Genomic DNA, 23,196 nt, shown 5'->3' with positions numbered 1-23,196 from the left:
GCTACAAATGTGGTCGTAATAATAGATATTTTTAAATGGTTGTTTCTTGTGACAGTTCCATTGAATAATTCACCAAATAATAATTCACTTTGGTTAGTTTATAAATAATTTGAGATTTAAAATAAAAGCTAAGGGTGTTAAAGCCTTTGTTGAGCTTAATGTTGTTTTACATTAGCTTTTTTTTTATCATCTGTTTTCAAAAATCATTCTAAGTTGATATAATTAATGTTTTCCAATTGGCTGTTGAAATTTAATATAAGCTTGTAGATAACAAATTTGAGTCAAGCACATTTCGGGTATCCTCTGTATCATCCGTTCCTGTAGCCGTAAATTCTTTTGACGTTAATGTTGAAAGTCTTGGAAGCAGTTAGACGATATCTGTTATAAATTATAACAATTTGCTTGGGTGGATAAAAAAGCCCCCCTCTCGGCGCCACCACATGCGCACACATTTTCACACACACGTCCCCTTGACCCGATAAGAGAGTTGCCGGTTGTTTTGCTCTCGCATTGCTGAAGGGTTGAATATGTGTTTTCATTGAAATGCAAAACACACGCAGGCAGCATCTGCACACTGTGGCTCAAATGGCCCGGTGCCCCTTTGAGCTTGTGCTGCAAGAGGGCCAGTTGCCGCACAACATCAGGGCCAGTTGCCGCACAACATCATTTAAGTTGTCTCTGAGAGGCCGGCGGGACGGTGACAAGACAAATTTGCCGGTAATATGAAAGCAAAGAATGTGGCCAGCCATGAAGTGCCCACAGAACAGCGGTGGGGAATACGGCCGACCTGTCAGTGATTGATACGTCCAGCCGTAGGTTACTGGTAATAGTTCCTGCAGCAAGAAGCAGGACATATTTCAGGCCTAGGGGTGCATATCAGCAGGCCAGTGATTACTGCAACATAAACACGGGTGCAGTAAGGTCCCAGCCTGACGGAACAATAAACTAATAGCAATGTCACTGTCCCCCACCCCGCCCCCCATGACACTGGGACTGTGTGTGAGGAGTAACAGCCCGGTTTAAAGAGCCGAGAGCACTAGGGGCCATTTTTTATTTCTAGGATGATGGCCCGCAACTGATGTCATTATGAACCTTAAATCAACTTTCTGCTCGCTTGAACATGGTCACCTGGGTACAGGGGGACAAGGACAGGAAGAGGTTGAAGTGCCCGGCCCGTCTCAGTGCCAGCGCTACCTGCCGGGGTGAAATTGAGTTGGGAAGCCGGTGATCAATCAAGTGTCCCAACAACATACATTTTTTACGTTCTTGTCTGTATTTTGCCATTGTAATGAGTGGAATAGTTGTGTTGAAAAATGGAAAGAGGAAAGATAAACCAATCCAGCATTGGAAACTGCCGGACCTAGAAAGCGGCCTTGACGGATCGATGTCATTATGTCTCACTGTAATCAGAAGGAGAAATCTGCAAAAGCAACTCGATTGTTCAAATGTGAAAGATAAGGTGCGCAAAGAAATTTGTGTAATGACATTTTATTGTCATCTACGTGAAATCATGAGCCAGAGCTTTCTCAGGGGCCCATTTTTGCAGATTGGCGCAAAAAGGGACGCATCTTTATTTTTGTGCCGGGGCAAGTCTAGTTTAGCATGTTTGTGGATTTGTGGCGTTTGTGTGGATGCGGCTTCCGCACCCCCGGCACATCTTGCAATTTGGTGACAAAAATTAGATGAGATTTTAGACTTGCAAAAAGCATGTCTGTGTGGTGGCGCAGGTGGTGTAATGCAGTTTGGGGGGATTTGATCGAGGCACGTGCATACAGATTTGGCATGCTGTGGACGTGTGTTGGATGTCATCATGGTATTTCAATATTACAACAGCGTGGGATTATTATTTTTCATGTAATATTATCATTATCACCTTAAAAATATTTTAATAGTACCCCTCTGATCGCACTTTACAATTGGGGGGAGGGAGGGGTGTTGGGGTCCGTGTACATTTCGGCCATTCATTTTTCCTTCTGAAGCAAGGACACGGAAAACGGGAAACAAACCGATTTCCGTTTTTTTTGTTTTGATTTATATGAACAAATAACAGGAAACGAGTCGTCTCCTGTTTTTGTTGAAATAAAAATGAAAATGAAAAACGGGAAACCAGCCTCATCCGATGTTCTATTATGTGTTTATTTAGCACAAATCGGGAAATGAAATGTGGCCATAAACCGTTTTTCGCAAGCTGGTTTCTATTTGACCGGAAGCCGCTCATCTTTTGCGGCACGTCACAAGCTGTTGCTGCAGTGGAAGTTTGCTGCCCCCTAGTGTCTATTTCGAGGCCTCTGACAGACAATGATCTGAGAGCCACCTTCGGACATTTCTCTCCGAAAGTCCTCTTATAGGGCCAAATTGGCTACACAGATGTAGCCAGATGCCAATTTTCACTAGACGTCATGCCGTTATTTTTCATTTCCACCATCAAGTTGTGATAGCCATCTAAAGCCATGTTTGGAAGTCCCGAAGAATAGGCGCCAACAGGGACCTCGAAATAGACACTAGGGGGCAGAAAGCTGCTACTGCAGCAGCAGCAGTGACGCGCCGCAAAAGATGAATGGCTTCCGGGTCAAGGAGAAACCAGCTTGCGAAAAACGGTTTACGGCCACATTTCATTTCCCGATTTGTGCTAAATAAACACATAATAGAACATCGGATAAGGGCTCGTTTCCCGTTTTTCATTTTCATTTTTAATTCAACAAAAACGGAAGACGACTCGTATCCCATTATTTGTTCATATACATCAAAACAAAAAACGGAAATCAGTTTGTTTCCCGTTTTCCGTGTCCTTGTTCAGAAGGAACAACGAATGGCCGAAAAGTACACGGACCGTGTTGGTCATACGTGGACTACGTTTACATGCAGGCAATAACCCTTTTAAAACACGAATATTGGCAATATTCCGGTTTTGAAAGGCCATGTAAACACGTGCAATAACCGGAATATGGTCTTGTTCGGCTTTTTAAAACCCCGAATAAGACACCTGGGTTTCCCCTTTCACAACCAGAATTCTTGTGTATAAACGCATTCAGAATACTCAATCGATTGGGGCATTTTTTATTTATTTTTTGCTGTGTGCATGCTCGCTATTTTCTTCTTCGTCTCCTTTTGTTCCACTTCGCTTATTTGATTCGCAAGGAATCTTGGTCTATGTAGTCACGACTTATATCCTTCCTACTCGTTAAAGCAGCCTCCCTTGAATACATTGATTTCTCTGCTATGTTATCGCGTTATTTTGTGTCTCTATGGCAAAAACGCCACAGTTTGTGCCTATATATATATATATATATATATATATATATAGTAAATACAAGTATATAAGTCCATGCTTCTGACGTGTAACCCACCAGTGTCAACAAACATGACGCTTGTAGCAAAGAACCACACTTCTGGAGCGAGGAGAAAACCAACAACTTTTTATTGAGAGTGGTGGGTGACATAAATATAATGTCTTCTATTGAATGTATAGTAAGTTAAAAGCGGAAATGACCATGTTAGTTGGGTAATTACGTCGTCTGCGTGCCGCGGTCGAGCGGGATATTCCGATCAAGCACAAATGAGCACGTAAACGGGAGTAACGGTCTGCCATGCATGTAACACACGTATGTGTTACCTCGATCGTTTCAGAAACCGGAATTCTGACCTTAACCCGAATATTGACTGCATGTAAACATAGTGATTGATGCAGAATCGGGGGGTGAAAGGCAGTCTCTAATTGCACACATCACATGCACGCCCAACTACATCATCTGCAAGAGGAAATCTTGCAGTTCAACAATATAAACACATTTTATAAACACATTTTGCTCATGCCAATCTTTGAATCAATTTCTGCATCCACAATGTCAAGCACTGCGTGCGCTTCCACCTCCCTGATTTTAATGGGAACATGGGGAGCCGCTTCAATTGGCCGGGAGTCGGCTGCATTCCATCAACTTGTATCCAGTTAGACTGTGCTAGATTTGAGCTGAACATGAAAATACGGCCCTTAGAATTAAGGGTCCAATCAAAATGGTGAGAGACTAGATCCAAAAACAGACACCTTTGTCCAACTCTGTTACTTCTCTCTCATCAGCTTACTCGAGCCATTGCGCTTTCATCTGAGTAAACAGTCATGTCGGGGTCACCAGGACTGCTTGGTAATTGAGCCAGTGTGGGCCGCCCTGTCAAGCACATCGGCTAAAAATACATCGCCCACTGTCACCGGGCACCAAGTGGGGGGAAAATGATTGTTCCTGCTGTCTAAGTGCAGGACACAACTATCAACATTGACCTTCGGCAAAAGAATATCAAAAAAGAACTTTTGCCTCAACGTCTCTTTTATAACATGAAAAGCTGAATGGAACATTTAGTCATGTAATTGTAAATCAGCAAGCAGGGGATTTGCATGCTAAAACACAGGCCGCATGTTTCGCCTGTCATGGGCGTGCACTTCGATTAGGAGTCAGCAGGGCGTTGAAGGCAATAAGGGAAAACACATGCAAGCAGAATAAGAGCGAGCGAGCGCGTCGAAATATTTGAATGAGGAAAGACACTCCTTGGAACGTGGAAAGGTTATTGATATGTCCTGCAATCATTTCCTGCGCTTTGATATGCAAACTATCTAGTGTGAATTTAGAGCAATCCTATCAGACTCATTTCACACTTCTTAGCCCTTGCGTCTCTCTGGAGTCCTCCGCCTCATTAGGCCAATGTTCTCCATTACCAGCATAATTAAAATCTTTAGTAGCCTATCAAATTAAAAATATTTTTGCTGATCGGACTGAGATCTTCACCTCACATTTATTTTCCACAACAGGAATAAATTAAGACGAAGCATTTTGCATACAATGTATTACAATTTGGTGCTTGAAAGGAGCACTTGTGGTATCTATAGAGCTGGTGATCAGAAACGGGGAGGGGGATTTGGAGACTATAAACTCAAGTAGATAAGCATGTGCAAAAAATCTTTCATTTAACACTGCTCATTTTCAGAATGGCTTTAATTAATTGTAATGTTAAGTGAGTGGCGTTTTTTTTTTTTTTTTTTTTTTTGCCGCACACCACATCAGCAAGGACCTCTTTCACCATGCTTTCAACATATGGATTACTTCAGCATACTGGATGTGAATGCCCTCATATTTCATCACATCTACGCCATTTATGATTTTTCTGTTTTTATTTGAAAAATTGGCTATTCAAACGGCCAAGCTTGGTTTAAATTCATCAAATGACGATAGTGTAATACGCACATTTGTCACCTTAAGTCTTTTTTTTTTTTTTTTTCAGAAAACACAAAAAAAAAAATATAATATGACCTGATTATATAATATAATTATTAATAATTTCATTTCAGGGGTAGAATTGGACGGTCCTATTTAACTGAGGATGTAGCCAATTTTAGTAGCGGTGGCCAGCATCATGAGGAAATGTCAAAACATGACTTAGGCCAGGGGTTTCCAACCTAGGGCCTGGGGGCCATTTGCAGCTCGCCATCCATTATCCAGCGGTCTGTGGAATATTTTGAAAATGACATTTAAACATTTAGTTTTAGTTTAAAAAAAAAGAAAAAAAGAAAGAAAAACAATGGTCAACTTGGGCAGAGTGAGAAAAGAGTCTGTCAAGAAAATAGGTTCCACTGATCCTAATCAATTAATTCATTTATTGTAGAGCTTTACGAGATATATAAAGAATTGGTCGCTGTTAAGTACAGTAGTGGATCAAGTTTAGTGCGATATAGGGAAGAAGCCGCCTCAAAATCTTGAAAATATTCAACTATTTGCCTTCTCATCTTAAACAGAAAGCTGTTGTTTTGCAGTTTTAAAATTAAAATAAGTTGAAACTATAAATATGCTTGCTTGATTGATTTCAGTGTTCAATAAATTATCCTTCAATTGTTCTGTATGTGGCCCTAAAATGTGACAAAATGTTATTGATGGCCACAAACTATACAGTGTATGACATTTAAAAAAAAATAAAATAAAAAAAAAAAAAGTAAAAAAAAACGGATTATACCTTCTTATCCAAACTTCTGACCCCCCGGGTTTCAGGTTTGCTGTCAATCCCATGCAGAAACATACACGTGCACGCACACACACTGTAGATGTGTTGTCAACACACCAACAATGTCATCTGTCTTCAAGGGATTTATTTTTTCAAAGAGCTGTGCTAGCTGCAGTGTGCTTGACTTGTTAAATGAGGTTTAAGTCTTCTGTGTCAATTGGAGGCGGTGCAGAGCTTTAAGTATTTTGCACATTAATGCGCTTTTTGAGAATATTACCCCCGGGTCCTGTTTCTCAAAGAGGCAGTGGGGGGGATGTTTTCTACTGTCTCTGTTGTAAACTTATTGTTGTGTGCGCACGGCACAAAATGATGGCCATTATTCAGATTTCATGCCTTGTCTGAATGTTAATTATTTTACTCTGGGCATGAAATTTGCGTGAGTACAAGGGATTTGTGTACACAAACATTATCCAGATGACAGGAGAATTGGGAAGGGGGGGAGAAGTACTTGCTCGAGATTCTAATTAATACACGGTTTTGTTTACAGACAAATGATTTAATTAAATAGCGAAGACGAGAGTTGGATTAACTGCTAATTGATTTTATGATCCAATTTGTTTGTTCCAGGCATGATTCCCGCAGAGCTGCAACAGCTCTGGAAGGAGGTAACAAACGCTCATGTGAAGGAGGAGCTCAAGGGCAGCAACAACGGCCATCGGGGCCTTGACCTGTCCTCCCCGGCACCGCCAAAGAGCTCTCTCCACAACCAGCATACCCCCACCAATGGGCAGTACATGAGTCATAAGCGAGAAATGTAAGCCTCTACCGTTTTTGTCTGCCTCTATCAAAATGATTTGCATGCATTCACCAAGAGCTGACGCAAACGTTTAATTTAGACTAACATAATCAGGAAGATGTTAATTGACTTTGTATTAGTGTACAACTGCAGTGCATCATACTGAGTTGTTTTTAGTATTTTTGTTTTTGTTTTGTTAGTATTATTTGTTACATGGGGCAATATATATTCGGATAACCTCTTGTGTCATGTGTAAAAGTAGAAATATTTTCTATTGTCCTATTAGATTTTACGTGCGTACGCATGCACGTACCGCATGTATGTGTCCAATGTACATACATCATCTATTCCACAATTTCTGTCTATAAATACTGATTGTTTTAGAGCTGTCACTATTAATCGATTAATCATCAAGGAATTGATTATTAAAATAATCGACAACTATTTTAATAATCAAGCAAATGTTTGGAACCTTTTTTTTATTTATTAAAAAATTGTCCAAATCCTCTGATTTTGGCATATCAACAGTCAATGTGTGTTGCTTTCTGTTGTCCGTCATAAAAGAAGACTGATTATCTTCTATGTTTAATGAAAATAAGACATTTCCAAACATTTGTTTTTACTGTGGAAAACAATGACTGAACCGGTAACAGTACATTGAGTACAGTAAAACATCAACCCCCCCCTTTTTTTTTAAACACTATATGAATACGAAGTACGAAATAAACACCTATCACTGGTTAGTAAACAGTAATCGGGGGGGAAAAGGCTTTTGTAATACACTTTAATGAAAAAATTAAAAATAATTATGATTAGACGATTACTCATATGAATAATAATAATAGATTAATCGATTAAAAAATATTCGATAGTGACAGTACTAGATTGTTTGGTATAAGCTTTATATGACTGTGTGGTCGGTGGTATATCTCACAGTGAGTCCTCATCAGTGAGGACACATTGGCAATGTCGGCGATGTCATCAAATGCACTTTCTTACATTTTTCTCATTAAGTCGCATAATCTTCCAGGGTCTCCACAATTTCCAATGTCCCCACAGGTATTGTGGTGTTTATAATTAATTTATATTTCATTTAATATTTCACCAGTGTTAATGAGGGGGTCAAGTCTGCCTTTCTGTCGTTCAGATTTCCTTTACTTGAGAACATTACAGCACATTTACAATGTCTTTAAAGGTGAAACACACATGCTAAAGTTCTTTTTTTTTTTTTTTTTTTTTTTTGGTACCATGAACCTGATTAACCGATTTTTTTTTTCTTTCGAAAATAAGATGTTAGTTATATTTTCACATTCAAAATAGATCATCCAGTCGTAAGGAAAGAAGGAATTTGGTATCTTACACATTTGCTTGTTTTCTTGCACCAACTCCTGATCTTTGAACTGCTCGCGAGAAGCCCCCAGGCACCATGAGCTCACTGCATAACATCTGACTGACTGATCAAAACCAATGTGTCATTAAGAAAGCCGTGTAGAAAAACAACAACAACATATTTAACATTTTGGAGGTGAGGACAGTGTATTTGTAAGTGGGACGGGCTGCTTGTAGGGAGTGATTTTTTTTTTTTTTTTTTTTTTTTTTTAAAGCAGCTGTCTTTTCAAGTTTGGCTTTTCGGTTTGGATCGTTGCACTCCATATTGACTCCATAGCCCAACCACAAGATTTCATACTGTAGAGCAGGGGTCTCCAAACATTTTCATTTCAGGGCCACATACAGAAAATCAGAAGGACGCAAGGGCCACATAATTTTATGAAGAGAAATTGTGTTTAGTCCTAAAAATTGTATAAATAATTCATTTGTGCTTTTGCAAATATAGAGAAAAATGCTATAGTATATAAACCAATTTATTTGTAATATGGCAGTAGGGTTATTCTAGTTTTGGAATTTTTTACTTTAGTTAATTTGTATTTTGTTTTGAGTTTTGCTTTTAATAGTAATAGTTAGGGTAGTTCTCCTGGTTTTTATTAGTTTTAGTTCGTTAATAAATGCTTACTTTTAGTTTAGTTTGTTAGTTTCAGTATTAGTTTTATTTTATTATTATATTGTTGTTGTTTTTTAATGTGTATTACTTCACTTGTGCGCGATATTTAAAAAACACCACACTTTCAAACGTCATTATTCTGGTTTATATCAAAATAAATCTACCAAAAATCACATTTAAAATCAGCCCCAAAGGCTCATGCATTAAATTAATTACCAAAGACTAAAACGAAGGACATTTTTGCTATAATCATAGCTAGTTTTAATTAGTTTTGTAAACATAAAATGTAGTTTTAGTTTTTGTTTTTTAAAAAAGCATTTTCGTTTTTATTTTATTTTGTTGAGGAAGTTGTTTTTTGAATTTTAGTTTTAGTTATTTTGTTAGTTTTAGTTACCGTAACTAAAATAACCTTTAAACGGATACTTTACTTATTTAGCCATTTTTGGCAGTCCAACATGAATATTTTGCCTATAATAAATTTTATGTTTTCATTATTTACCATCTGCTATTGGCTGGCAACCATCCAGGGTGTCCCCCGCCTACTGCCCAGAGCCAGCTGAGATAGGCGCCAGCACCCCCCGCGACCCTTGTGAGGAATAAGCGGTCAAGAAAATGGATGGATGGATTATTTTCCATGTACAATTAGTACCTTTTAAAAACAAATTTTTCAACTTGCTGTCGACTGAAAATGACATCACAAGGGCTCAGGTAACTAATCACAGCTCAGCTTGTGAATGTCACATGACCAAACCTAGAGAGCAGGTGAGCTGTGATTGGTTACCTGAGCCCTTGTGATGTCATTTCCAGTCAACAACAAGTTGCAAAATGTGTTTTTAAAGATATTAATTGTACGTGAAAAGTAATGAAAGTATCAAATTAATTGTAGGCAAAATATGAACTTTTTATTGCTATAATGGGCTAAATAAGTGAAGTATCCCTTTAATGCACCTGTTTTTCGACACCCTCCCTTCTTACTTTGACCATTTCCAAACATTTTTGTTTTGTTTATTTTATTTGAACTGAGTTAAATGCCATTTTTAGCATATGTCGCGGGCCACTGAACAATGGACGACGGGCCACAAATGGCCCCCGGGCCGTAGTTTGGACACCCCTGCTGTAGAGAATTAACCAATCCACGTCCTTCCAGTGTTTCATTGAGTGTGTGCGTGCATGTGTGTTGTTGGAGCAATGTGTAAAGGCTGATATTGACTCACTCACTCCATCACACATGGTCACAAGTGAGCAAACAAGGTGAGCATCAGTGGCAGAAAAACACAGGCCCCACGGAACATCGAAGGAGACGTAGCGCTCGAGCTGGCAAGCGCAGACTGTCAGAGATTAAAGAAGATGTCAGCAGCAGTTTAGCATGAAAGCTTAGGCGAGGACAGAATTCTCTGATGGAATATTTTCAGACTAGCAATGTTGTCATAGTATCCTAGATCTGTCAGAAAACCAAACAGGTGACTCTCTTTGACAGGAATATATCAAAGATAGCATATACACTACTAAATAAGCAAATTAGTATAATTATGAATTCATTTAAACTACTAAGCTACAACTGCCCAATTGTATAACATTTGAAATAGTTCATAGAGCATCTTTGAGAAAATGGTATTTGAAAAAATCACATTGAAGAAACTGGCTTGGGAGTGCATCCACTCATCTTGCCAAGGCTGAACTAAATGAACTTTTAATTGATGTGGTTTCGCAAGTCCTTTTGTCAGGCTACAGAAACACGCCTCTCCTCTGATGGACCTGTTTTCCCTCCCGGCTTCAGATTGGTTTACAGCGGGCCCTAAGTACCATGTAGTTAGTTTCACGTGTCATATAAGATCTGGCCACGCACGACAACGCCTGCAACTAAAACCTTAAGTGCATCCACAGGAATCACTCATCGGCTTTGCACTTCCGTCTTAAGAAGGAAGAGAAATTCAATCACTGCCGTCTTGACACACCAAAGCCCCGGCACGTGCTGGTTGTCTTGAAGAATACTGGGCAAACAGGCTCTGAACGGCATCCCTTATAAAATCACTCGCGCTCAACTTATTCAACCTGTGCGTCAGTGTCTGTGATGCACTGATTTAAATACGCTTGTGAGCCTGATCCTTTTTTATTACCTAATTTGTTTATTTAAATGAAATGTGTCTGGTGTACTGTACATCTGACACAAATTCCTCATACACTTCTAATATCCTTACAATGCAAGAGTTGACGTGTTTTTGTTGTTGTTGTTGTTGTTGTTGTTGTTTTTCCCTTCATTTGAGGAGCAACTTCCTAATTTTGAGGTGCATATTTTTGGAGCTTAATTCCAGGGACCGTAAAAAAGCTTCTATCGAACAAAAATACGATCATTTTCTTTAATATATAATCAACCATTTTTCATTCCTTAAATTCACATTGTGCATGGCAATAAACTCTATTTTGTTGTCTACAAATTGGGGCAATTTTAAACACAAATATACATTTAAGTCTTAAGTATACATATATATTTGTTTTTTGTTTTAAAGATAAGGTCTATTGTAATGTATTTTGAGAATATATATTGTGAAGGCTTTAAAAGTCAGAGAATCAAAAGTCAGAACTCTGTTGTGAAAACAAGCAAATAACAATTCTGAATATTATGAATATTTTATAATCTATTAATATACGTTTTGCTAATCAACCACTCCTCCTGACTGGCATATTTCCGTTTTTTGTTGTTGTTTTTTAGTCTAATTTTTCTCTCATACACTTATTTGCTTGCTATTGGATGTGGTTCCAAGCAGACTTCTATGAAAAGTGTACCAGCAATTAGCACAGTTTCTCTGTCTTTTGTTGTCATACCTTCGTGAGAACAATACATGTCTGTCAGAAGTGTATCTTATTCATCACAATGGACGGAATGATTACTGACATAAGAGCGAGTCCGCAATGTGTTTAGCTTCAGCTAGCTACTGTTTCGACATACGTAGCACCGAGCTCACCTTAACCTTCGACTACTTGTCTTGTTGCTCCACTTGCACGTGTGTGTCTCCAGCCCAGCAAAGCTTTTCTGGGACCATCTCCACCATTCGAAAAACTTGATTTTTAGTTTTGCTGTTAACTCTTTGACCGCCAAAAACGTTTAATGACGTATTCTAAAATCCTAATGAATGCCACCAAAAACGTAAATGTACGTTTATTATGGGGGGGGTTCTCTCAATGGGCAGCGCAACGTCTTGTGCAGCACTGCATTGTCACTAAACAAAAAATATTAGTTTCAAAGTCACTGTTGTACAAAAATAATTATCTTTTCACAAAAAGCCAGTTTTTCTGGTAATATTTTTGTATTTTCGCTTCTGTCAGTCAAATGACCTAATTTCAAATGGTGATTACTTAAGAACGGAATAAGGAAGAAACATTCTTTTTTTTCTCATGAAAAGAATTGAATCCAATCTTTCATATGCTAGCCACCATATTTATGTCGTCATACCGCACAATATTCTGTTTGTTTTGAAAGATGAGTGAAAATGCTCCACATCGCCTGGCACCGTTGGAGTTTTTTGGATAACATTTGGCAGTCAAAGATGTCTATATTTTGAGGCTTGCACTTGGCCCACTTTGCTTCCCAACCATCATTAGCAGCCACAGCTTGGGAACTGTCAGCAAAATAATCTATTAAAGAGATAAATAATCAAATTTGGCAGTGCAAATCAATTTCTATTTTCCATTCATACATTAAAATGTGACATGACAAAAGAGCAGGTAAATACCGAGGCCAGGAAATATGAAGCTGGTTGCTGAATGGGGGAACAGGCCAAAAAATAATAGATATCGGGGAGTTTTGTGGCTGTTTTTACACGTTTTCTCCAGGCTCTCACTTGTCAATACAGTGGACCTATTACCACACACACACAAACACACACATACATCACATCTTATAAAAACAGGACAGAAAAGCTTTAGATTTGTTTCTCTCTGTTCCTGCTTCTCCAACAGAATGACATGGTCGTCCTCAGTTACACTATCATTTTTATGTTTTAACCTCAGGCTGCCCCACAAACTAGCATCATGAAATACTTGTCAGTGGTGCACATCAACTGTAATACAATGCATTGACCTGTGTGATATTTTCTATTTTTCAAGCTGAATTTGTTCTCAAATAGATTCTACTGAAGTATATTTCACCATTATATTTAGTTTTTATTTTAGTTTTCATTTAGCTTTACCACTATTGAGTCATCCGCTGATTAAAATGCATGTTTTGCTGCCAACCCCAGTTTTTGTCTTCATTGCCTGTTGCAATTTCTGTTGAAAATCACATGAATATAGAATTAACCAAAAAGGTTGCTCACAAAGAATGAAAACATCTATTTAAATTACAACCATAGTTAATGTCACCTAGCCACTTATTTTCAAGGTTAACGCTCAATATACTCAACTCAGCAAAGAAAGTATGACTCAAAATTGAACAAAACAATAATGTGACTTAGACAGGGGAAAACCCCTTCTCACCACAATGATGAATCTTCCCCACCTGAAATAGTCGCCATCAGTTAAAAAAATAATAATAAAATACAAAATACAAATATTTGTAATAGACAGGATCCTTGAGCATCCAAAAAGTATACAAAAAAGCTCCAGCTATCTTTTAAAGATTCTTTAAAATAATATATTCTGCAGCCCCACTAGCCTAAAAACAGAATTCTGATTAATATTGTGTTTTTATCCGTCTAATGGGGCGGCTATTTTGCTACTTGCTGTCGACTGAAAATGACATCACACTTGGTCAGGGCTCATGACTGATCGTAACTCGCCTGTTTTCTGAGTTTAGTCATATAACGTCCATAAACTGCGTTGTCATTGTCAGTTGACAGTGGCAAAACGGCTGCCCCCTGAGATGGATAAAAATGGGTGGAATTTGCTGCTTAATTCATATTCCACAAACGCAAAATTAATCACAATGCCATATTTATAGTAGTGGGTACACATACAACATATTATTGTAAAGATCATTTCTGGGTTGAATTCCCCTTTAAATACACAAATAAAGGGTGGGGGAAATAGAAAAATCGTGGAATAGTTTATTCACTACAGATACATACTTTTTACAGCAATTTTAAGACACAATAAAGAGTAAATTGTGTCAGTAGTTACAGCACAATTTTAGCGTATGACCTGATGTCAAAAAACGTCAGACTAGGTAAGAATGAGCAGCACTGTGCACAATTGGGAAAGAAGAAGCACAGGTGGCAGCAATGTAGGCCAGTCCCCCAGGCTGTTGTAGCTGAGCATGGTGGTATCTTGTATAGTGCTTGTTTCCATATGGCTGACTGTCTTGTTCTCATGGTAGCCTCCCCACTCGACAGCCGATTGGAGTAACATTCCTTCTACACCTCTTGACATATGGAAGATGTTGTAAAGTTATTTTTTCATAGATGTCCCTTCTATGGCGTTGCTTGCCGCTTGTGGTTGCCTGTCAGCCCTTGGTGCTTTGGATTGACGAGTAGATACAGTAAATTGATACCAGGTGGAAATGTTTACAGTTTGTGCTCGATCGGAAAAGTATCTGTTGCTCTTTACATTTTGGCATGCACACTCTTTCAGACTGACATAATGCAGCACTCAAAAAGCCAATGAAACCCCTTATTCACTTTGTGTGTATACATACACACATTTTAAATCTCTTTTTTTCAATTGGAAATAATTTAGAAAAATGTTGTCAAAGGCTTGATGGAATAGAAATGTACACAGTATCTGCACACAGCTGTGCTCTGTTTTTTGTTTATTGGAATGCTTAAAAAAATGGTGACGCTTATTTTATGCATCTCTACTCTAAAAAGTAACTCAGAGGATCTGTTAACACAACTGGATGTTATACTTTATAGTTAGCTTTTATTTTGTTTTGATTTTGATTTTTTTAAATTAAATTATTTTTAATTACTTTTCAGAGCGGGTTGCTGTTTTTCATTATTTATTTTTTTTATGATTCATTTTAATTTATTTTTTTATTAATTCTAGTATTAGTTTTAAGTTTTTTCAAAACCTGTATATCTTGTGTTGTCAAAACTTTTTTTTTTAAGTTATTAGAAAAATATTTTAAAAACAGCCCTTCACAAAGTACAAGTACTACTTAACAGTGCAGAAACATCAACATAAATTATGTATATATATCAACATAAATTATATATATATATATATTTTTTTTTTTTTCATATATGAACTAAAAAGGAGAGCAAACAGCAGGGAAACCATCCGAGCCATAACTAGCATTCAAGTTCTTAATCCTCACCTCACTCAATCCTGACGTCAACTGGTGGCACTTTTCTATTGGCTGCCACTATATAATGTTGTTTCTTGGTGACGCACAATTAAAGGACTCCCGGGTGGCTGTTGGATGTTCCTTCTTCCGGTTAACAGCCAAATAAATACATTTCAAATCAAAGACTCATGCATTAAATGAACTGACAAAGACAAAAACAAAAGACATTTGAGTTAGTTTTCGTCTTGTAAATGTAGTTTCAGTTAATTTTCAAGTGCTAGACGTGAGCATATCACTGCAGCCACGTGCTTACAACAATGTCAACAATGACATGTTTGATCAACAAAAAAGTGAAGTTGCATATTTTCCTCTGCATTTCTCTTTCAGAGCCACAGTAGAAGACTGCCACCCCCACAGCCATCCTCTCTATGGTCACGGTGTTTGCAAGTGGCCTGGATGCGAAGCGGTGTTCGATGATTTCCATTCATTCTTGAAGTAAGTCAAAGGCAACCGCAGAGCTCCTCCATTTCCAAGTGTGTATCCTCGCTTTGTCTCGATTACACGTTTTGTGACACCATCCACACAAATGCACTGGAACAAAAGCTAGTTGTTATTCCTGAGTGGGTGCCTGGGACAGTCCTCTCTTGACAAGGGTACCGAGCCCGAGTCTCCCTAGGAGGACGCCATGGGCCTCTAATTCCTGTGATAAGTGCAGTTCCCATGGTGATGGGAGCATTTTTCCCAAACAACCATAGGATGTTTATCCGTAGCAGGCCACACTTTGGGCGCACTGCATGTTTGTCCTTGTCATTGGACCACGGAGATTTGATGTTTGTCTTTGACTACCTTCCTTGCCTTGTGCTTTATTTTATACCCTTTGTATGTCTTACATTTCTTCTTTTATGGTGCCACAGTTTTCAGCATTTAATTGTTGACCACTCCATCGCTGTGTTCTTTCGCCAGTATTTAACCATGTGTGCTTGTAGCGCTTTATCTTAGACAGAAACACCTGCTTTGAAATTACAACTCGGGAACAGATTAGACCTTGTTCAGCCAGGCGCAGGCCATTGTTTTACATCACGATTCCCTGCCTGAGACCCCAGGTTTGCTTATCAACCTGGTGTGCAGTGCGCTCGTGTTAATCCAGCTCATAACAGCGCCATGGTTACGGAGAGGATGAAAACATCTGCCTTGTGGCAGCAGATCAATGGCTCACTGTCACCCCGGATTAGTCTCACGTTAAACAAGATATGACACAATTCCATTATCCAAAAACAAGCACTCGCACACTTTCCCCAACAGACGCAGGGCAAAAGGTGTCAATGCAGGGCAGCCTGAGAGGTGACTGGAACTTTGATGCTTTGTCAATATTTTGAATCCTCTTTTGATCGTTTGCATAAATCCACTCGTATTGCAGCTTACCTTTGAAGTGCTTGTGACACAAGATTGTTTGCTAATAAATATGAAGTGTGCAGTGCAGGTTGCAAAAACAAAAAGGTAGCTTTGTATTTTCATGTGCTGTAAAATTCCATGAATATCAGTCTTTTTTCTCAAAATAAATAAATAAATAAATAAATAATCCATCCATTTTCTTGACCGCTTTATTCCTCACAAGGGTCGCGGGGGGTGCTGGAGCCTATCTCAACTGGCTTTTGGGCAGTAGGCGGGGGACACCCTGGACTGGTTGCCAGCCAATCGCAGAATAATAATAATAATAAAAATAATAATAATATTAATAATAATAATCCCAAATCAAGAATGGGTATTATACTGGGAGCTTAATAAGAAATGAACATTTTTCATATTGTTTAGACATTTTGTTTAGGGTGTTGTAAAAATTAAAAATCCTTGTGCATTTCATACACAACGCAACTCAATATGCTTTACATACTGTAATTAAAAGTACAGCATTTAAACATAATTACAATCAGAGCTTCAAAAGCAAAGTAAAGGTTAGAGTTCAAGAACAAGATTTTGGAAAGCACGATTTTTAAAATACTTTGAAAGACCTTAATTGTAGGTGTAGGGAAATAGCTTGGTTTTTAAACTGGATTTAAAAGCATTTACATTTTATTGGTATGTTTATTCATTTATATTATTCTGATAATGGGTTACCAGCAAATTGTGAGACCGTATTATACACAGTACAGAGAAAAGCGACTGCTTTCTTTAAGGGTCATTTTCGGGTGATGTATTATACGCGGGTGTGTGTTATTCACAGGATTTTAAAGTAATTGTAACAAACACATGCTGTTAAACTATGCATTCCGGCCAAACAGACCCACACCAAGGCATATATTTTGGCTTTGGGTGGGGGGTGCCTTTAAATCGTTCACTCTTTATTGTATTCTGACATTGACTCGCCCTTTGTTTACACAAGCGATGGGAATAAAATTCTGGGCACACAGTAGAACTCTCCCTAACAATGTCTGTAAGTGCACTCTGCTTTGTTTTTACAAGTGTTTTTATCATGGCAACATCTTGTTTACTTTAGTTGCCTGCTCAAACTGCTTGGAACATGTTAAGAAAACATTTGGGGAGAGTCTCCACAAAGCCGCCTTTGTCTAACAGCAAGGCCAGTGTGCGAGCAGCTCACCAAGGTGTTAACTCTCAAACCCTTAAGAGCTTCCACATGAAGTCGAGCAACTGATACTGGAGCCCTCTGAAAGGAATACAAATAATGACAAAACATGTATTCCGTGCACTAAAATGTCTTTAGCAGAATCTCTGGGATTGTTGAAACTTTACATGAAGACGTATCAGTGTGTGAGCGTTGAGTCAGCAGAACACACACTGCTAGGCAGACAGAAAGAAAGGTGAGGAGGACTCTCACGTCAAGCAGATTTCAGCTCCACATGCCAACAGCAACAACTAACATGGGTCTGAAATGTTGTTTTAAACTGTGTGTGTATTTATTCTGTTTAAAGAAAACATGACATACTTACGTGTACTATCTTGATAAACACAAAGCAGCAAATCCCCATTCCTGTTTTTGTGCTCGACACACAGAGGTGTGTGTTAAGAGCTTGGTACTTTTTTTTTTTGTTTTTTTTGTTTTTTGGGCAGTCGAGGACTGCCGTTGTTGACCGTGTCCTGTTAGAGGTCAGAGCCAGTGAAACACTGCAGTGCCCTCTAGTGCCGGCACTCTCTGCAAGCCAAAACCACATGATCTCTCAAGAGCAAAACATTAGAATCCCATAACATATCAAATATGAAATATTGTGAATCAATGATGAGAGCATTCAGTCAACTTGGGAAAAGGATATCTTGAGCTCACTCACTCTAGTTTCTCTTGTCAGTAATTGCAAAGGAACCAAAACGATCTGCAAACTACGAAATTGATTGCATTGGAGGCATGACTTGAGTGACTTGTTTTATTGTTCCATTTACACAAAACATTGTCAGTCTGCCACCAAGCTTTTAAAAGTGTCTCCATTTTGAAGTCCAAAAAGTGACACATGCCAACACTGATAGCCTCTCTCGTTGTCAATTCGCCGTCCCCGTTGCTCTCATGTCCAGACAGTTCTCTCTCTCAAGGCCGCATTAGGGCCATTTGAATATTTCATTCCCTATTAATTATGCACTGGGACTCTCCATGTCATTAGAAGAAATAAAGTGGAATGTAACAAAGGATGAAAAGAAGCGGGGCATATGTCGCCTATGAACAGGGAAATTTCAAAGCCGCTCACGTAGGCTGCCCTTCATTGAAAATTCAGTCTATGCCAGTTAAATTGATGTTGAAGCGTCTTTACCTATTATTTTCTTCTTTCAAAATTTTAGTGGACACAAATGTTTACCAGCTTCATTTACAGATCTGCTTTAAGTGAATTGAGAGAACGCTCATAGAAATCAGAATTATAATATTTTACCTTAATATTTTGCACAGTAATTAATTTTAAGTGCTCAGTGGATAAGTGGTATTAAAAACAAGAATGTGCTGCATTAAACGCAAGCGTATCCTCACTATGCCGTCGCTGACTATTTCTGATTTGCTGTAAACGACATTTATAAAGCCATGCAGCCACTTTCCACACCTCACTCCCATCTGCCAGCGCCAACGTGTGCGCTCCAAGACAAGCCTGCTGACAGTGACCTACATGGTCACTGAAGATGTGATATAATTTATGATATATATAATATATTGGATCCATTAGTGAGCATAATGAAGTAGTGAAATGAAAGGGTATTTGTGAAATCAGTTCAAACATCCTGCTCGGATTATGATTAAATGATTAATGAAATGCCCCTGCATAAGCATTTTCAAACAGTAATTCATGCGCTGGATGATAAAATTCCTCCAATCATATTTCCTTCACTCGTGAACCTTATCTGCACCATTTTATATGAATCACTGGGAGAAAAGGGAAAAAAAAACCTTGTCTGGAGCCGAGCTACTTATTTAGATTAGTTATAAAAGTAGAAGCAAAGAGAATATATTTTCTCCTATAAAATGATCACATAATTATATCCATAACTCAAGTTTGTGACAGCTTCCATTTGCTTCTTTTTCTGAGTTGTATTGAAAATATTTAAATGTATTTTAATTACACAAATAATGTGTAAAACATAGTTGTGTATGCAAATGCTAATTTTATTATAAAATGTTTGTCTGCCACATGACTATCATCCTTATATGCTAAAAAGGTGTTTGCTTATTCCAGGCTCTGGATATTTGCACTGTGCTCAATTCTATTCCACTTATTCTCTCCTATTTTCTTTCCAGTTATTTGCAGCACCTTGCACTTGACCCGGTTCATTAAAACAGACTTCACAGAACTGTTTGTGACATCAAACAAGTGAACCAAGTGACACACGCATTTTTTGTGTCCTGTGCTTTTTGTTTTCCAGGCATCTTAACAATGAGCACGCTTTGGATGACAGGAGCACCGCCCAGTGTCGGGTGCAAATGCAGGTCGTACAACAGCTGGAGCTGCAGGTATTGTCCGGGCTTTTGTTTGAGACCAAATATTTGATGTCTTCTTCTCCTGGACAATGCTTTTGCGGGCCCATCCCCAGCGCTTGCCACCTCCCATCTGACATCAGCCACAGGGTCACCCATAGAGGCCCAATGACATAAACGTGTACATCTGCAAGTAACCAGTCATTAAAAATGTGTTATGAATGCATGACAGCTCGAAAAAGATATATGAAGAGCCTGGAGCTAAGTAGAGAAGATAATTAGATTTTGTATATTACTGGGTTTAAAAGTTATTTATGACTAACTCTTTTGCGCCAACAATAAAATACGAAATATCTCACACCGGGTTTGATAGAAATCTACGTTGAATTATAACAAGTAATTGACAAAAGAAGCTAATTTACTTTGGTAAAATCTCTGGACTGTAATTTATTACTTTATCTGTTATGAACAGTCTTTTTTTTTTTATTTAGATTTTCTGCAAGAGAAAAAATGTCCATAAAATATCTCCATAAAGATAAGACATCACTCACATTGTCTTTTTTTAGAGGGAATTTAATCGTTGTACTAAATTTGTGTCTATTAGACAATGACAGGTTAAAATAGTGAACATCTCCAATAAATAATCTGTACTAATAAAAAAAATCATATAAATAGTTTACTTTCTTGCCAGAAGTGCACATTTTGTTTACATGATACCTGTGCCTTGTATATTATAAATGAATGTGTAATTGTAGTTGTAAGCGTTGTCATTTTGTGGCCTAATTTTGTTTCCATTCTGGTTGTAAAATATGCACATGGATTTATCAGACACACACTTCTTCTTTTGCTTGTTTTTGACAATTTGAAAAAAAAAAAAAACAATACAGGATATGTAACCTGCAATTGGAAGACTGCTGATAATGTTATTTATCAGGTTTCAAAATTAGTTTTCGTAACAAATTTGCACAGAATGAAAAAAAATAACACTAATTTGTCATTGTGATGATGCGCTGTCTGTATTGAAAGAAATAAAAGTCATGCGCTGTCCTCCTTTCCAGCTAGCAAAAGACAAAGAACGTCTGCAAGCGATGATGACACACCTTCATGTCAAATCGACAGAGCCCAAAGCCACCCCACAACCGGTGAGCCAGCCCATCATGCATCTCTTGTCCCCCACCCCCATTCCTTTGTTTGTCTTAATTGGCACACATGTATCCATTAATCTGTCCCTCTGTCTTCTTATTTTATCTACTAAATAAAAACAGCTGTTGTCTCCGGGGAGGCAGTATATATTGTCAGGAGCACATCTGCTGACATCCGAGATTCAATTTGGTGTCAGAGATAAAGTGCACGCACAGCTTCGTCTCAGGAATTGAATAGAAGCGCTGCCTGTTTGGCCTGTGAGCCTTGTTGGCCTTATTGTTATTGTTTACTAAAGCCAAATAATAGACATCCGTATCACAGCCATTATTAGAGATCATAAGTAACTTGTATGGTGTCCTCAGTACATTATTAACCTATAGCCTACTTAAGATTAATACCTTTGAATTTGAAATTAAATTTTTAACTAAAATTGCTCGATTTATGAGCAAATAAATAAAATAATAAAATATAAAAAAATAGAATATAAATAAAATAAATAAAAAAAACATTCATTTCAAACCTCTTTGTTTTTTAGTGTCATTCATTAGAGCTGTCAAATGATTATTTTTTAAATCAGATTAATCACATTTTACAATTTTGATTAATCATGATTATGATAATCACTTAATTAAAAAGGCTTTTTTATCAACATTTTTGCCCGCCAAAATGGCACCTGTTCCTTCTAAATTTTATGTTATGAGGACATCTTAAACATTTTTTGATCCCCTGTGCACTCTCATCCTCCTCTTTTTTTTTTAATCAGTTAATTGCAAGCATAATTTAAAATGGAAAAAAAAATGACCCCAATATTTTCACATGTACAAATATTCTGAATGTCATACACAAACATTTACTAAATGCTTTACTTTAATGCATGTCGTTTTGTTTTTGCGCAAACAACCTGTGCTACCTTTGATGTAACTATCCGCTGTCAAGATAAAAGATCTTCTGCAGTCAAAATTAATAGTGTGATTAATCTGTGTTAATACATGATTGATGAGATAATTTTTTGTGATTAATCAATGAGTTAACACTTTAATTACATATATATATATATATATATATATATATATATATATATATATATATATATATATATATATATATATATATACATACATACATTTTTTGACCGCTTACTCCTCACAAGGGTCGCGGGGGGTGCTGGCGCCTATCTCAGCTGGCTCTGGGCAGTAGGCGGGGGACACTCTGGACTGGTTGCCAATCAATCGCAGTACATACATACATACATGTCTAAATGTTCTTTTATTGCACCAAGACCCAAAGATCACTCTACTGGAGTGCTTGGATTCAAAACCACACACACACACACACACACACACACACACACACACCCACACGCACCCCCGCACATGGGAATCCTGTCTGTCATCACACTGTGCAGCTTAGATCATTTATTTACAATTTCCTATTGATGTGCACAGGTGACATGTGCTCTACAGTCAGTAACAGTCAACATAACGTGCCTGGATTCATCAAGACAACAAAAAAAAGTCTGTTAAAGCTGTTCCTGTGTTACACACATAAGTGTAGATAAGAGTGCAAAAAGTGGGCTGGGACATTTGTATATGAAAAGTGCTTGAGGGAGGCTGAAGATAGCATCTTGAGTTCGTCTCCTTTGGGTACAGGAGAATGGCTGTGTCAGCAACAAGAACTCTCTCAAGGAGAGCCAGGAATTTTATGCAAATTAATGAACTCCTTTCATAAAAATGGTGACGTAAACCTCTATAATCTGCAATCAAGTGTTATAAACTATGATACATACCTGTGTGTCTTGGCTGGGTGGCTTTCCACAGGTGAAGGTGACCCCAAGGCGTTAGAGATATGGAAAATTCTTTCCACCCCGAAAACCTCCTGAGTTGATTCTGAATGAATACAAACACACTTCTCAGCAATTGCTTGTTACTAGGATAATAATAGTTTAGAAATTTTGTAATTTAAAGCAAGTGTTAGTGTCCAGATGCTGTAAAAAGTAGCAAATTATAGGTTTGCATTTGGTTATGATTAATGCTAACTGATCGTGTGCATGTAAAACATCAAATGAACAGGATTCATTTTATTCTCATAAAATGGGTGATGTCGGGGCTTAAAAACAAATGTGTCGCATTCCCAATGTATGTGTGTATGTGTGTGTG

At 38.0% G+C, this 23,196-nt stretch overlaps 1 protein-coding gene across 10 annotated transcripts in view; it reads left to right on the top strand.

Annotated features, from left to right (window-relative positions):
* The window catches only part of foxp1b (forkhead box P1b), a 346,037-nt gene that overhangs the window by 306,264 nt on the left and 16,577 nt on the right, over positions 1 to 23,196 (top strand). For all 10 annotated transcript variants that reach the window (XR_013284556.1, XM_077529009.1, XM_077529011.1 and 7 more), the window contains 4 exons: positions 6,610 to 6,796; positions 15,385 to 15,492; positions 19,846 to 19,933; positions 20,956 to 21,039. Coding sequence is in view for 9 of the 10 variants with exons in the window: in XM_077529009.1 (XP_077385135.1) it covers positions 6,610 to 6,796; positions 15,385 to 15,492; positions 19,846 to 19,933; positions 20,956 to 21,039 (467 nt within the window). In the remaining variant the exon portion in view is untranslated. The remainder of the gene's footprint in view (positions 1 to 6,609; positions 6,797 to 15,384; positions 15,493 to 19,845; positions 19,934 to 20,955; positions 21,040 to 23,196) is intronic.

The sequence above is a fragment of the Festucalex cinctus genome, chromosome 8 (genome assembly GCF_051991245.1).
Source record: "Festucalex cinctus isolate MCC-2025b chromosome 8, RoL_Fcin_1.0, whole genome shotgun sequence".
NCBI lineage: Eukaryota > Metazoa > Chordata > Actinopteri > Syngnathiformes > Syngnathidae > Festucalex > Festucalex cinctus.
Note: the sequence above shows the minus strand (reverse complement) of the source record. Positions and strands in the feature narration are given on the sequence as shown.